General features: G+C 37.5%; 1 protein-coding gene across 1 annotated transcript in view; it reads right to left on the bottom strand.

Moving 5' to 3' along the window:
• ATL2 (atlastin GTPase 2) overlaps positions 1–18,261 on the bottom strand; it is a 97,226-nt gene that overhangs the window by 25,247 nt on the left and 53,718 nt on the right. The window contains exon 2 of the mRNA XM_042781542.1: positions 9,520–9,764. Within this exon, the coding sequence (XP_042637476.1) occupies positions 9,520–9,764 (245 nt within the window). The remainder of the gene's footprint in view (positions 1–9,519; positions 9,765–18,261) is intronic.

Here is an 18,261-nt window from a genome sequence, read left to right as displayed (position 1 = left end):
ATCACTGAAATTAAAAATAAAAAAATAAAATAATAAAGAGAATAAATCTTACAGAATAAATCTCAACTGCAAAAGGAAATCTGAAATCACCTAAAATATAAGCATACTCAATTAGTGAATAAACACAAGTCCCTGCCAATCAATAATAAAGATCCCTTACCCACTCTAAGTGGTAAGAATCAAATTCATATTATACCAAAAGAAATGATCAGGAATAAAGGACATTACATCATGATAAAGGGGCCCATTCTCAATAAAGACATAACCATCCCTGATTTCTCTGCACCTAAAAACTGTCCAAATACGTAAGGGGCAAACTGATAGAATTACAGGATAAACTGACAAATCCACTAATATAATTGGGGGCTTCAACATCCTTCTATCAGTATTTAAACAGATCCAGCAGGCACAAAATCAGTAAAGATATAGATAAACTGAACAGGAGCATCAATCACCTGAATTTAATTGTCATTTACAGAATACTTCATCCAACAGCAGAATATACAGTCCTCTCAAGCTAACATAGAACATTCACCAAAAGACCGTATTCTGGACTATAAAACACACCTTAACAGATTTGTAAGACTAGAAATCATACAAAGTAAACTCTTAGACCAAAACAGACTTGAAATCAGTAATGGAAAGATAGCTGGAAAATACATAAACATTTGGAGATTAAATAAAATACTTCTAACACATGGGTCAAAGATATCTCAAGAGAAACTAAAACTTACTTTAAATGAAAATACAACTTAAAAAATTTGTCAGATGCAGAGAAAACAGTGCTTAGAGGGAAATGTATAGCATTTAATGCATATATTGGAAAAGATGACACAGAATGAATAACCCCTAAGCTACCACCGTAGGAAATGAGAAAAAGTACAGCCAGATAAACCTAAAGCAAGTAAGCAGAAGAAAAGAACTAGCAAAAAATCAGTTAAAATTGAAAACAGGAAAACAATAGAGAAAAATCAACAAAACCAAAAGCTGGTTCTTTGAAAAGATCAATAAAATTGATAAAACTCTAGCCAGACTAACCAAAAAATGAGAGAGAGAAAAAATACCAATGACTAATATAAGAAATCAAAGAGTCATCACTACTAATTCCATAGACATTGAAAAGATAACAAAGGAACATTATATGAACAACTTTAAGCCCATAATAAGTTTTTCCTTAAAAAAATGAAATTATTGTCAATTATAGTTGAAATTATACCTATTTAAACCTGCAAATGGAAGAACAAAAAATTAGTCTCAATCCAGAAACCAAAAATTCAGGGGAAAAAGAATTCCAAGGTGCTAGCAGGAAGAAAGTAGTCCACATAATCTGTATATCAAATCCCCTTAGCTTACATTCAGGGGGAGGTAAAGGCCCACAAATTTTACTTTCTTTATTGATTCTTTTAAAACCCTGATCAAATACATAATAACACAAAATTTAAAATTTCAGCGGCTTATTACATAATAGTAATATATAATGCTTCATTTGTAGTAAGTGAAATATTCAAAACCAAATTTAGTTAAAATAATAAATAAGCTAAACTTCTACACCACATCTGGCAAATAGTTGTAAGAGCAAACAAACCTATATAGAGTATAATGATGACTGGATATAAACAAAATACACATTTGTCAAAATGGCTAAAATCAAAAAGACTGACTATATAGTTTACAAGATATACAACAACCATAACTCTCTTTTTACATTGCTGGTAAAAGTGCATAATGATAAAACCACCTCAAAAAGGACATTTGGCAGTACCTACTAAAATTACATAGGTACTTATTTTCCCTATGACCCAGTAGTTCTACACCTAGTATAAACCCAATAAAATTAAGTACTTATGTCACCAAGACTTAGACAAGGTGAAGAGAAGCTTTATTCATAACAGAAAAGAACTAGAAACAATCCACATATCTATTAATAGAACAATGAGTAAATAAATTTCATTTATGAAATACCACTCAGCAATAAAAACAAACTATTAATACACACAAAAACATGGATAAATCTTAGACTTGAGTATTAAAAAAAAAAAAAGCCAGACACACGAGTATACACTTTACAAATACATTTATGTGAACTTCAAAAGCAAGCAAAATTTCTACAATGATACAAATCAGAAAAGTTGTGACCCTTGAGAGCTGTAGATAACAACGACAGGGAGGGAGGATGAGGGGGGCCATCTGGAACAGTGGAAATGTTCTAATTTCTTGATCTAAGTAGCAGTGGTTACAAAGGTGTACAATATAAAAATTCACTGGCTATACTAAGGTTTACACACTTTATTGTATGTAAACTATAACACAATAAAGGATAACAGAATTACTCTAGGAAGAACATTTTAAAATACTGTTCTTCCTCCAAATATACTTCTTTCTTTACAAAAAAAAGTCATGGATTCACACATTTTCCGTAAGTCTTCCACCTCAGACATTGTTAGCTAAAGGTAAAATCACGTGTAGCATCCCATAGAGCCAATTCTGAGATATTGGTGTTTTTGGCAAATTGTATATAAAGGCACGTAAAATCCTGACTTCTGGTGGCAGTACTGGGAGCAGCTCTTTAAATAGTAAGGAATAAAAATACTTAAAGGATTATTTCCCTTACAATGCATTTCTCAATTTGCTACCAATGAAGTCAAAACTTTTTAGTATCAAAATAGAGCAATAATTCATTAAGCACAGATACCAGTGAAGTACTAGTGGACAGCATAAAACGTTATCACATTTGCACTAGCACCCAAACATGGATTATCCTATCAGTCTATTTCAACTTCTGAAGTAAATACTGAAAATAAAACCCACTTTTACAGAAGAGTAACTCAGTAAAGTACTTAACATACTACAAATATGTAAGAAAATGATCAAAAATCATTTTACATGGTTGGTTTTAGAATAAAGGCTTTGGAATCAAACTGTCTGGTCTGGAATCTCTACATTGCTACTTACTGTTATTTATTCAGCTATTAAGTGGAAATATTAATATTACTGCATAGGGTGACTATGAATACTAAGTAAGCTAATACCTTTTAAATGCTTAATAATCAGAGTATGAGGAATTCAGTAAAAACTTAATCTGTTACCCTAAAAGTTAATAGTGCCTACGGCACTGAACTGCTAACCAGAAGGCTGGTGGTTCACACTCACCAGTCACTCCTCGGAAGGAAGGTTGGGCAATCTACTTCTGTAGTGATACCGCCTCAGAAACCCAAGGAGGGGTCACTATGAGTCGGGTCCGACTCGAGGGCAAATGACAACAACAACAATGGAAGAATAGGAGCTCCTCTGGTGGCATACTGCCTAACGAACGCACTTGACTGCTAACCAGAAGGCTGACAGTTTAAACCCACCAACCACTCCCTGGAAGGAAGGTTGGGCAATCTACTTCCGTAGTGATACCGCCTCAGAAAGCCAAGGAGGGGTCACTAAGAGTCGGGTCCAAATAGAGGGCACATAACAACAACAATGAAGAATATAAATAACATCTCTATGAAATCCTCTTGCCAAAAATAGTCAAATCTGAGTCTGATCAAGCTTCTAGATTTAAGTACCAATGTACAAAAGGGGTTTCTAAATCTTACATAGGAAGTGTATAGTACAGAGGAACATGTAAAAACCACAGTGATGGAATGCAATTAGCAAATCCAGATGGGTAAACTCTAACACCAACAGTTTCTTCAAAAAACTGGGCACAGTAAAGTATAATACACACCAAAATGTTTACAAGTGAAATGATACAATGTCTAGGATTCACTTCAAAACAAAATAAAAGGTGGGGAATGAATTAGGGTATAGATGAAATAAGACTGCCTGAGTTGAACATTGTTAAAAACAGTAAATAAATGCACATTCATCATATTACTGTCTACTTTTGTGTCTTTAAAATTCTTCATAATGACATTTAAGCCAGGGAATAAAACATGAAATAATATAAAAGTAGAAGCAACTCTGTGTGGAATTAAGAATCCTTATCGAATTAAGAATCCTTATCTAGAAGAGTTCAATAACAACTCTCATCATTTCTTAGTGTGAAATATATCACAAGCATTGTATTATGTTTTGTGTCATATAATTTAATGTAATTCCACTTAATTAAGTTTTGACTTTCCTAAACTGATTCTTGGAATTGAAAGTACTTTTACAATAGCCAGATGTAACTATTTGGATCAGCATTTTTCTAATAATTTCTATTGACACTGGAGTAACCTACTTCACTTTGGAAGCTGTAATTCACAAAATCAGCTGACTAAAATTTATAAAATCAAAGCAAATGTCGAAAGATGGATAAATAAAATGTGGCATATTAATATAATGGAATACAAAAATAACAAAAACAATGAACTATCACAACATGCAAAAATGTGGGTACTCTCACAGATACTAATGAAATAAGCCAAACACAGAATACTTATAGTATGATTGCATTCCTATAAAGTTCAAAAACAAGCTAAACTAGTGTGCAGTGAGAAATGACAGTAAAAGTGATTATCTTAAGCGGGAAGGAGTACAAAGGGGGTTTCTAGATCTTTTATGGGCAGTAATTACATAGGAGCAGACATGTATTTCATCAGGCTGTATACTTAAGATTTGTGCACTTTTCTGTATGTAAATTATAATAGAAGAAGAACATTTACCTAAATGATACCTCTCTGAACAATGAATCAGAGTTAGAAAAAGGAGTGGCACAGAATATTTGAGGGTGTACATATGTTTATTTCAGAGGGTAAAGTCAACCTTCTCACTTCCCCTGCCAATTCTGTCTCTCATTACCAATTTTAATGCCCCCTGCACGTACAATTCATAGCTTTTGTTTTTTGCATAATTTACTACTTTTACACATGAAATAATAATGATTATTAAAAATACTGACATAATGCATCTGATATATAAATTTTTACAATTATTTCATTTAATAATTTTTAATAATGACATTTAAGTAATAAATATTCTACTTACAAATTATTGGGTACATCAACAAACTTGAGTATCTGTTGTATACTTCATACATAACTGGCATTCATGATGAATGTCGTAAACGATATCCTTAAAAGTTCAAAATGCTTCTTGTGTTATGAATTCAAAATATCAGCAATTCTGGTGACACTCTCATGTCCTACATTTCATCTTAAAAGTAGTATCATAATAATTAATTCTGACAAGACATGAAATTTAATCCTAGAAAAATCTTTAGTTCACCTCTCATGTTTGCAACAGAAGATTAATTTCTTTTCTCCCATACATTAAGTAAAAACAATTTTCTTAAAGTAGCAGCTTAAAAAACAACTGCATGAAAAGCTATTTACTTCTTAAGAAAATGAGACCTAAAAATCACAATTTCCCCTATAATTTTGAAATGTTTGGTTAAAATATCAGAATGTTCTTTAACTAAAACTTTACGTTTTAAGAACACAGCTACTGACATTTCTATTTCTAAACAACAGAAAAGAGCTCACATTCAGTCCTATGTTAGTATTTCTTTATCATTACTTTTTTACTCAAAATGAAAATACTAATCTATTTCTACATAGTAAAGTAAAACATTTATATCATTAGCTCCTTTAATGAACTCAATATTTACATATATTGACTAAGGTTAATACAGAAGACACATAGTCAGCATGAGCCAATGTTTGCTTCACTTCTGTTCCTTCAGCTAGCATCTCACCTCTGTAGCATATCCTGTTGTTAGTTGCCACAGACTCAATTCTGACTCCTGGTGACCCCATGTGCTCAGAATAGAAGTGTTCCATAGGCTTTTCAAAGCCGTGACCTTTCAGAAGCAGATCACCAGGCCTGTCTTTTGAGGCATCTCTGGGTAGGTTTGAACTGCTGACCTTTCAGCTAGTAGCAGTCAAGTGCTTAGCAAGACCCAGGGACTCCTTGCAAGCATGTAGGTTAATAAAACAAATCCAAAATGATTCCACGGTTATCTCTCCTTCCTTAGTTTCAATTCCTAGGACAAGGATGAACCACCCCTAAGCCAGGATAAGCAGAGGCATTTTAACCTAAAAATCAGATGCTATTTTAATATAATTTTTTATTTAACTGAAAACGATGATTTATAAAGACCTCTACATGGACACCATAAGAATAAAAATTATTAAGGATATTATTTCACCAGTTTGGAAGCCACTGCCTAGATATGTAAATTTATGCCATCAGCCATCATAAACTTTCCACGGCTTCAGTATCTCTCCAAGCACAAAGGGAGTTTTATTAGTTCAGAGATTATAAATACATATTACATGTGGGCTGCTACCCTATTCTAAGCAAAAACCAAAAACCAAACTCACTGCTGTGGAGTCGGATCCGACTCATAGTGATCCCTCCTTGGATTTGAACCACCAGCCTTCTTGTCAGCAATCGAATGCCTTAGGCACTACGCCACCAGAGCTCAGCCATTACTAATTGATCAGAGATGGAAAAAGAAATGGCACCTGAGGTGAAATTTATGTCATATCTACTGTCTCTCACCTACTTAGAATCTAATATATTTGCAGGGTTCGTCTCACCTATTTTGGTCATTTTGTAAGAAGGGACCATTCCCTGGAGAAGGATGTCATGCTTGGTAGGGTGGAGGGTCGACGAAAGAGGGGGAGGCCTTCAGGGAGATGGATCGATACAGTGGCTGCGATGATGGGCTCGAGTATAGCAGGGATTGTGGGGCTGGCACAGGACGGGCAGTGTTTCGTTCTGCTGTGCATGGGGTCGCTATGAGTCGGAAACAACTCGACGGCACTTAACAACAACAACAGCTAAGACATAGATATACACAATATATATAAGCTAACCTAAGAAGTCAGAGGACCTCAAAATAGAGGAATTCTTTACCATCTTTAAATATGCAGATTTCTTTTCTTGTTTTCTAAAGACTATGCCACTATTTAGGAGCTCTGGTAGCATAGTGGCTAAAGCACTTGACTGCTAACCAGAAGGCTGGCAGTTCAAACCCACCAGCCACTCCTCGGAAGGAAGGTTGGGCAATCCTACTTCTGTAGTGATACTGCCTCGGAAACCCAAGGAGGGATCACTATGAGTCAAGGCCGACTCGACGGCACATAACAACAAGAACAACAACATGCCACTATTTATACATTTCTATTTCAGTTTTAGGAGCTCTGGTAGCATAGTGGCTAAAGCACTTGACTGCTAACCAGAAGGCTGGTGGTTCAAACCCACCAGCCACTCCTCGGAAGGAAGGTTGGGCAATCCTACTTCCGTAGTGATACTGCCTCGGAAACCCAAGGAGGGGTCGCTATGAGTCAGGGCTGACTCGATGGCACATAACAACAACAACAACAACAATTTCAGTTGTAAAATTCAGGGAAAATAATCAAGTTTAATCTGAAAAATCTTAAAGAACTATATCTTTCTCAATTTCCTGAACATGTAAAAAAAATTGTTGGAAAATCTATCAGGAACATTTACATTATTGTTCATCTCAAGACAGAGCATACTCAATTCCAGAATTATATAGCACTTTTGAAGGTGAGCACCCTGACAGATGTTTAAACAATTACATAATTCTGTCAAAGTGCTATTTCTACAGTCTTCATATGGCTTCTGAATATCAAAAGCCCTCTCTAAAGTCCTTCCCATAAACACTCGACTTCAGAACTTCTAATTCCTTCTTCTTGGTCTCTATCAAACCAACTTTCAACTGTTAGAAAAACATTCTAATTCAAGTGATAAAACTGTTTACTTTTTTTCCAGCAGAAGTCAAAGTCAGTAAGGAGGAAGGAAATAACTACTAATTGTTTGGTACCATCAGAAAAGGAAATAACTATTAATTGTCTGGTACCATCAGAAAAGGGAAATGTATAGAAGGATGGAATTCATTGATCACAATAGATAATAAATGCCTACTAAGTGCCAATTATTGTGCTCAAGAGGTCTATATGCATTCATATAAGAAAGCACACAGGCTGCAGTTACAGGGACTTTCTAGACAGATCCAAACAACTTGCAGGATTGGTTTACTGGGTTACAGGGCTTAAGACCATGGACTTGTGGAACAATTCAGTCAACTGGCATAATACAGTTTATAAAGATAATGCTCTACATCCTAGTTTGATGAGTAGCAGTATCTGGGGTCTTAAAAGCTTGTGTGTGGCCATGTAACTATTAGTCTCTACTCATCTGGAGCCAAAGAGAATGAAGGAAACCAAAGGCTCAAAGAAGAAACCAGTCCACAGGACTATTAACCTACATGAACCACAGCTTCTTCTAGCTGAGATGGAAGAACTAGATGGTGTCTGGATACCACTACTGACTGTTCTGACCAGGGACATAATAGAAGGTCCTGGATAAAATGGGAGAAAAATGTAGAGCAAAATTCAAATTCCTAAAAAAGAGCAGACTTACTAGATTGATACAGACTAGAAAAAAATCCCAAGACTATTGCTTTAAGATACCCTTTGAACTTGGAATTGAAGTTACTCCTAGAGCCTACCTTTCAGTCAAGTAATAGATTGGCTTATAAAATAAACAGTATCACTCATGAGTAATGTGTTCCCTTAAACAATCAATTATGTGACACCAGATCATCATCAACATTTACCCAAAAGCAAAGATGAGAAAGCAAGGAGGAAGAGGGAGGCTAAATCAATTGAAACAGAACAAACAGAATGGAAATAATGAGATTGCTTATACATTGTGAAAATAGTTACCAATGTCATAGAAAAATTTGTATAAAATTTATTAAATGGGAACCTAATTTGCTGTGTAAACTTCTACCTAAAACACAATATTTAAAAAAGGAAAGAAAGAATAAGGCTCAGCCCTGAAAAATAAGCAACTAAAATTAACCTCAGAAAAACATATGGCCTGTGATATGAGAATCTGCAGAAGGACACTGCATAGTCTTGTAAGTCAGGAAAGGTTTCCTATGAAAAGACCAGTTGAGAATACAGCAAGACCTGATTTAAGAAACATTGTTACACATGCAAGGAAATGAAAAAACTATAGTCTATCTGATTTAGAGAGGCAGAAGATGAAGCTCAGAAATCATGGATGCCAAGGAAGCCACTCTAATGAATTGGACGTTACCTCAGAGAAAAATAGTAAACCACAGAAAGTGACTAATGACTTATTTGAGGAACAGAGGTAATGCTTTAATGAAGGTCTCTACCAGTCTACCTTCACTCATGTAAAGATGACTAAGAAAGGAGAAGGTGTGAAGAAATAACAAACAGTGAGGAGAAGATGAACAGTACTTCAGAGATTTTCAGGGTATACTCAGCTGCTTGGGTTAGAGATACAATGCCTGGAACACATATAGCTCACTCATATGCATCAATATTAGTATGTACATAAAGAAATTATGGAGATGAAGAAGAATCAAGGGCCCAAACTAATTTATATTTTTAACTGAAAAGTTTCATAAAGAACTGTATTTTTATAAAATTAAAAATACAGTTCTTACTTTTTTTTTCTTTCTTTCTTTCTTTTAAATAGGGTTGGTTGGTTGGTAGTTTTGTTTTAAATTGGGTTCAACTTATAAAAGACACTATTCACCTTGTTATACATATATCTAAGCATGAAGTCCAGTAGAAATGATTTCCCTTTACGAAAAGCTCCTGCAACGGATACCACTACTATGTTAAGATCTCGTATATGTTCCTGCAGCAGTATCTGCTCCAAGGCTTCTTCATCAAGCTCAAAGTTATGGTCATCTTCATGGGCAAGAACAATCTGTACTGGACATGGTTTCTTCATAACCTCATCAGAATTTACTAGGTCATCATCTTCATAATTCTCACCTAGAATTTAAAAAAAAAAAAAAAAGATTAACAGGTTACTTTCATTCCTGCATTACAAGCTCTCCTGAAAGCACTATAGCTAAAGCAAAATCTCAAATAACTTCATCTCTATTAGGGATCATTTGAGAATAGTCACAAAAAGTGATTTTCAAGTACATATTAGATTCCTCACTCTTTCTGCTAGTAAGAAAAAATGCTAATAAGAGAGATATCCCACTATGTAAGCTGATAAGCAGCAATATCCAATACTGACCCATCTCAATTGTCTTCACAACTAACTGTGACTAGCACCTGTTCTTGGGCACTGCTTTATTGTGTGAACAAATTTTGTTCCTATGCACAAAGAAACTAAATTCAGGGGGTAAGAAAGAAAATGAACTTCACCTAATAGCTTAGATTTCAATTTTTCCTGTAGGTATCACCTAAAAATTACTCAAAGTTATGAGCATTTAAACATATACATAAATTATGAGTTAACTTTTCCTTCTGGAACTTAAAAGAATTCTTAGGTCCCTCAGAAATTTCTAAAAACAACTTTTTTTAAAAGTTTCTAATTTAATAAGCATAATATAGCAGAACAGCCTCCTGTATTAAAGCAAAGCACAGAACACAAGAATGGTCAATAAGAGTTATAACCTTGAGATTCATCTTCCTCTAGGACTCTTTCTCATCAAACACCACAGCCACCACCTCAGGATTATACAGTTCCCCCAAAACAGCCATATACTCCTTTCCTTTGTTCACCACAGCACATCAAAATAAGGCAACCTTTCAGACAGTGGTCCTGTAAGTATATTTGTATGATCTGAATTCCCAGATGCATAGTAGAACTGACAAGGGACAAGGTTGTAGTCACTTCTTGGTCAAAGCCAGCTACCCAGAGGGACCGAGTAGTTGAACTTGTGGGCTCAGGACCATAGTCACAGGGCACATCAAGCTCAACTGGCATAACATACTACACAAAACATTGTTCCACCTCCTACTTTCTCAAGTGGCAACGATGGGTCTCTCCTCATCCAGAGCAAAGAAAAATTAAGAAAACCAAAGATTCGTAGAAAGAATTAGCCCTAAAGACTGGTATACCATGTGATCCACAGCCTATACGACTATGAGACCAGAAGAACTAGATGGGGCCCAGCTACTACTGTCAACCACTCAGAGGAGGATCTACATAGGAGATCCTGGATAGAGAGGGAGAATAATGTAGAACAAAACTCAAAATCACTTGGACGGAAAAAAAGGGGGGCGGGGGGACACCAGGTTTGCTGGTGTGATAGAGCCTGGTGGAACCACTGAGACTATGGCCCCTAGGTGCCCTTCATGTCTGGAACTGAACCCACACCTGTGTCTTCCAGCCAAACAAAAGACAGGCATATGAGTTGAATATTTACCTGAGGTAGATACACTCCTTGGAGAGAACAATCATGAGAGAAAGAAGGGCTGTTTATGCATAGGAGACAACTCAGGGGGCAGGAGGGCACGGAGGGATGGACAAAGGAAAGAAGTAACTACCGGGAGGAAGTGGGAGGGGAGCTGTTGCATTAGGGTAAATTGTAGTCAATGTCATGAGACAAAGTGTGTGAACTGCTGTATGGAAAGTGAATTTGCTCTGTAAATTTTCACCCAAATCATAATAAAAATAAGACGACCTTTGCAGAAAGGACTTTATGGAATAACTACAGAAAAAAATGTAAACAACAGAAGCAAATTTCCAACATTTAGGTATCTGTCTTTTTAAAAACACACCTAATAGCTAGCTTCAGAGGACATGTACCTTGTCTGGCTTCCAGCTCCCCCCACCCCCAATGCTTGATCCCATGTAGCAAGAAGTTACTCCTATGGACCATATTCTCTCCCACATCAAAATTTAAGAGATCCTCCTTGAGTATGTCTAGTCAGCACCAGTTTCCAATCTAGGAAGACTTTCAGTATCCACTGTGATTAATACTGTCCCTCCTCTCTCAGTAAGAGGCTGTTAGTTAACAGTGCAACAATAACCTTACCTACATTACCACTATTCACACAGCAAAGATTAAATACCTACACTTTTGGGAGCTCTGGTAGCATAGTGGCTAAGACACTTGCCTGCTAACCAGACGGCTGGCGGTTCAAACCCACCAGCCACTCCTCGGAAGGAAGGTTGGGCAATCCTACTTCCGTAGCGATACTGCCTCGGAAACCCAAGGAGGGGTCGCTATGAGTCGGGGCCGACTCGACGGCAAACAACAACAACAACAACAACAACAATGGGGTTTTAATCTTTTTGCAAAGACAAACATCTAGCTCATTCCAACTTGTGAAGATTATTAAAGACTTTAACTTCCATTATCACAAACCAAAAACCCAAACCACTGCCATTAAGTTGATTCCAACTCATAGAGACCCTATAGGACAGAACAAAACTGTCCCATATGGTTTCCCAAGCTATAAATTTTTATGGATGCAGACTGAAATCTCTCTCCCATGGAGCAGCTGGTGGATTTGAACTGCCAACCTTTTGGTTAGCAGACAAATGCATTAACCACTGTGCCACTAGAGCTCCTTTCCATATCATGAGGCACCTTTAACTACACACAGCAAAATCAATACTAGTATTTAAAATGTGCTACGAATAGTGAAAATGCAATATAAAGAGCAAGCAACTTCAAAGGAGAATCCTGAAAGTAAAAACAATATTTAATTAAAGAAAATATTACCACTGACTGTTTCAGTGGTACATAAACATAGCTGGGGATGCTATTTGAATTCCAAAAAGTAAACTTCCCAGGAAAGGCACAATCCAGTTCGATTTTAAATTCATTTGTTGTTGTTATGTGTCATCAAGTCGGACCCAACTCATAGCGACCCCTCCTCCTTGGGTTACCACCGAGGCAGTAACTCTACGGAAGTAGATTGCCCAACCTTCCTTCCGAGGAGTGGCCGGTGGGTTTGAACCACCAGCCTTCTGGTCAGCAGTCAAGTGCTTTAGGCACTACACTTACCAGAGCTCCCTTAAATTCATTAGAATAATTAATAAAACCGAATTATGCAAATGTTATGATTAAAAGCGTCCAAGCTCAACATGATGAATGTAATTAGGGTCACTGAACTGTACTTGTAAAAAATGTTGGAATGGTCAATGTTTCGTTATATATATATTTACCACAATTAAAAGAAATGAAGTATTGATATATGCTAGAACATGAATGAACCTTAAAAACATGATAAATAAAAGAAGCTAATCACAAAAGACTTCTTTTACATCAAATACCCAGAAACAGAAAGTTGATTACTGGTTGCTGGGGGCTGAGAGTGAGGTGAGAGGGAAAAGGGAAGTGACTATTAATTCTTTTTGGGGTGATAAAGATGTTATAATGGTGATGGTTGCACAACTCTGTGAATATACTAAAAGCCACTAAATTGGACACTTTAGAAGTGTAAAATTTTATTATCTCAATAAAGCTGTTATTAAAAAGGGAAACAAAACAAGTTTCCAAGTAGTTATGGTCATGAACTGCGGAGCCAAAGTGCCTGGACGGCTTTAAACATGTCACTTAATTTCTTTGTGCTTTGTGCTTCAGTTTTCTCATCTGTAAGATAGAGAGAATAGTAGTACTGACCTCACAGGACTGTCATCAGGATTAAATGATTACATGAATTGAAATATGTATGGCACACAGCAAACACTATTAACAGTAATTTTTAAATAATCCCACAGGAGAACCTTTTATATGCATCTTGGAATGCCAAAACTCTATAGTGAATTTCAATTAACCAGTGTAGAAAAGTGAATTACCTGGTAAGACTCTTCTAGCCATGGTCTTGGTGACTCCCACCAGATGACTGGGTGAAACTATTACAATATGAAGTGCTTATGGCCCACCAAGAAGACTAGATAGCTTGGTAATAATGTAAATAAGGTACGTGGCATCCTTGTTGGGATGGGACCATGCAAATAAGGTGTATGGAACCACAGCGTGAGAATTGGTCAGTTTATCTTGGTAGGCTTAAATTTGACCCATTCTCAGAGGCAGAAAAAGAGGGGATCTCACTACCATGAAGAGAGAAGAACCAGGACTGGAGTGTGCCCTTGGACCTGAGATTCCTGTGCAGAGACAGCAGATAGTGATGGAAGGGGCACAGAACCAAGAGACTGGTGTGAAACAGTGGGGGGCTTACTGGCCTGCAGAGTAATAAAGCTGAGTGCCTTCAGGCAGAAGGTTTGCTCGCAGAGTGGAGTGCCTCTCTGAGCACCTACTGGCAGAGCTAAAAGAACTTTGTAACACTTGCCTGAGCAGAGCAGAGGCCAAAGGGCTGCAGCGCTGAGAGAACAAGGCCAGAGAGAAGTGTGCCTGTGGCATAGCTGAGAAGATGCTTTCCTAATTAAAGAACTGTATCCTAACTTGTTTCTGATCCTGAATTGTAACCTGTTACTTCCCTAATAAATGCAATAATCATGAGTATTGTCTGTGAGTTCTGGGTGGCCACTGCAACAGATTATTGAACCCAAGAGAGAAGTAGAGTGCTGTGGGAGGGATGGTTGGTGTCAGAATTGGTAAAAAAGTTGGAGGGTGGCAGCATGTCTGACCTCTGCCTCATAGGAAATCAGCCTTTAGTTGTTTATGTTCCTGATCCTCCTCCAGCCTTGTGAAGTTAGAAGAGGTCAGACACAGCCTCTAGGAGCTATCTGAAGCACATCTTATTTTCTTATCCTCTTAATCTAATCAATGGCAAGTTCTTAAATGTGTGCTCCTCTTAATCTTCATTGACACCAACCCTGTCCCCATCACCATCTTAGCTCACCCTACATTGTAGTTCTAGTTCTGGTCGCCCTTCCTTCATTAATACTCATCCCCTCTCCTCAAATCCAATCTCAATCAAATTACTCTCCTTAAACTCACTGCTACAGAGGATTAATTATTAAAATCCTACATATAATGTATTATTATTCTATAATATATAGTACAGTGGCAGCACTATATTTCAAGATAAATCTTGATATACTCCTTGTGATGATGAATGCCATGCCAGTGATAGGATAATATCTGTATACCTACAAAGAAGACTAGTTACTACTACTATTATTCAAATTTACGCACCAACCACCAAAGCCAAAGATGAGAAAATTGAAAACTTTTACCAACTTCTGCAGACTGAAATTGACTAAACATGCAATCAAGATGTGTTAATTATCACTGGTGATTGGAATGCAAAAGTTGGAAAAAAGAAGAATCACCAGTAGTTGGAAAATATGGCTTTGGTGAAAGAAATAACACTGGAGATCGCATGATAGAATTTTTCAAGACCAACGCCTTATTCACTGCAAATACCTTTTTTCAACAACACAAACTGTGGCTATACCTATGAACTTCACCAGATGGAGTACACAGAATCAGATTGACTACATCTGTGGCAAGAGGCAATGGAGAAGCTCAGTATCTTCAGCCAAAACAAGGCCTGGAGCTGACCGTGGAACAGACCATCAACAGCTCATATGCAAGTTGAAGTTGAAACTGAAGACAATTAAAACAAGTCCACAGGAGCCAAAACATGACCTTGAATATATCCCTCCTGAATTTAGAGACCATCTAAGGAATAAATTTGATGCACTGAATACCAGTGACTGAAAACCAGAGGAACTGTGTGATGACATCAAGAACATCATCCATGAGGAAAGCAAAAGGTCATTAAAAAGACAGGAAAGGAAGAAAAAGCCAAAATGGATGTCAGAAGAGACTATGAAACTAGCTCCTGAATGGGGAATAGCTAAAGAAAATGGAATAAATGACAAGATAAAAGAGATGAACAGAAGATTTAAAAGAGTTACTTGGGAAGACAAAGTCAATTATTATAACGAAATGTGCAAAGACCTGGAGTTAGAAAATGCAAAGTGAAGAACACGCTCGGCATTTCTCAAGCTGAAAGAACTAAAGAAAAACTTCAAGCCTCAAGTTGCAATACTCAATGATTCTCAGGGAAATAGGTGGCATATGATCAAGAACCAATGGTACTGAAGGAAGAAACTGAAGCTGCTCTGAAGGAACTGGTGAAAAACAAGGCTCCAGGTATTGATGGAATACCTACTGAGATGTTTCAACAGACTGATGCTGCACTGGAGGCACTCACTCAGCTATGCAAAGAGAATTGGAGGACAGCTACCTGGCCAACTGACTAGAAGAGATCCATATTTCTACCCATTCCAAACAAAGGTGATTCCACAGAATGTGGAAATGATAGAACAATATCATTAGTTTCACATGCAAGTAAAATCTTACTGAAGATCATTCAAAAACGGTTGCAGCAGTATATTGACAGAGAACTTCCACTAATGCCAAGTTGGATTCAGAAGAGGACGTGGAACAAGGGATATCACAAGCCAATGGCAGATGGATGTTGGCTCAAAGCAAAGAATACCAGAAAGATGTTTACTTGTGTTTTACTGACTATGCAAAAGCATTCGATTGTGTGGGTCATAACAAATGATGGATAACATTGAGAAGAATGGGAATTCCAGAACACTTAATTGTGCTCATGAGGAACCTGTACATAGACCAGGAGGCTGTCGTTTGAACAGAACAAGGGGATACTGCATGGTTTAAAATCAGGAAGGGAGTGTGCCATAGTTGTACCCTTTCACCATACTTACTCAATTTGTATGCTGAGCAAATAATCCGAGAAGCTGGACTATATGAAGAAAAATGTGGCATCAGGATTGGAGGAAGGCTCATTAACAACCTGTGATATGCAGGCAACACAACTTTGCTTGCTGAAAGTGAGGATGACTTGAGGCACTTACTGACGAAGACTGAAGACTACAGTCTGCAGTACAGATTATGCCTCAGTATAAAGAAAACAAAAATCCTCACAACTGGACCAATAAGCAGCATCACGATAAATGGAGAAAAGACTGAAGTTGTCAAACACCTTGTATTACTTGGTTCTACAATCAACACCAATGGAAGCAGCAGTCAAGACATCAGAAGATGTATTGCATTGGGCAAATCTGCTGCAAAAGGCTTCATTCATGTACTAAAGAGCAAAGATGTCTCCTTAACGACTAAGGTGTGCCTAACACAAGTCATGGTATTTTCAATTGCCTCTTATGCATGTGAGAACTGTACAATGAATAGGGAAAACCAAAGAAGAGTTGATGCTTTTCAGTTGTGTTGGCAAAGAATACTGAGGGTACCAGTATTCTTTTTAATGCTGTTAAAAGAACTAACAAATTTGTCCTGGAAGAAGTGCAGCCAGAATGCTCCTTGGAAGTGAGAATGGCCAGACTTCGTCTCACCAACTATGGTCATGTCATCAGAAGGGACCATTCCCTGGAGAAGGATTGTGCTTGGTAAAGTAGAGGCTCAACAAAAAAGCGGAAGGCCCTCAACAAGATGGATTGACATGGTGGCTACAATGATGGGCTCAGGTATAGCAGGGATTGTGAGGCTGGCACAGGACCAGGCAGTGTTTTGTTCTGCTGTATGTAAGGTCACTATGAGTCGGAGACAATTCAACAACACCTAACAACAACGTAACATATAGGATGTAGTCATTGATGACTGACCTGCCACATTTGATGCTACTTAAACATACTAACATCTCCTTAAACATACTAACAGCCAAGCTACACTTCCTTCAAATCCTTATGCTGAGTTCTTTCTAGACCCTGATTTCATGCATTTCTTTTACCTGGAGTACTCTTTCCCATGTTGTTTCTCTAATCAATACATACCTAATCCTCAACTCTCAGCTTAAATGTCATTTCCTCAGGAAAACTGAATCCATCCATCATTTAACCATTTATGTAAGCAGGTTTTTGTTATATGTCTCCCCTCCTAGATTACCATTCCTCTGCATAAAACCTTCCATTTATTTCCCACAGCAACTAGGGAAAAAAGAAAAAGAATTCTAAGTTCCTCCAGTATTGTGTGTATTGTGTGATCTGGTCCCTGCTTCCCCTCTGGTTTCATCTTGTATGACTCTAAAGTTAGTTCCCAGAGCTCCTGCCATTGTGGCCTTCTCACCATTCCCTGCATCAGGTCAGACCTATTTGCCACCTTAGGATCTTTATCCTCTGTTGTACCCTCTGTCTGGAATTTTCTATTCCTAGAAATACATGTGGCTTACTTCTCCATCATCCAGATGTCAGCTCAAATGTTATTGCCTTAGTGTGGCATTCACCAACCACTCACTCCAACACCCTAATAAAACAGGCTTTTGATGTTGTCGTTGTTAAGTGCCGTCGAGTCATTTCCGACTCATAGCAACCCCATGCACAGCAGAACAAAAAACTGCCCGATCCCGCGCCAGCCCCACAATCTGTGCTATACTTAAGCCCATCATCGCAGCCACCGTATCAATCCATCTCCTTGAAGGCCTCCCACTCTTTCGTCGACCCTCCACCCTACCAAGCATGACATCCTTCTCCAAGGAATGGTCCCTTCTGACAACATGACCAAAATAGGTGAGACGAAGTCTGGCCATTCTTGCTTCCAAGGAGCATTCTGGCTGCACTTCCTCC

Source organism: Orycteropus afer, unplaced genomic scaffold (assembly GCF_000298275.1).
Source record: "Orycteropus afer afer isolate SDZICR_OR568_19922 unplaced genomic scaffold, OryAfe1.0 scaffold00131, whole genome shotgun sequence".
Lineage (NCBI taxonomy): Eukaryota > Metazoa > Chordata > Mammalia > Tubulidentata > Orycteropodidae > Orycteropus > Orycteropus afer.
The sequence above is the reverse complement of the archived record's forward strand: the minus strand, read 5'-3'. Positions and strand labels throughout refer to the sequence as shown.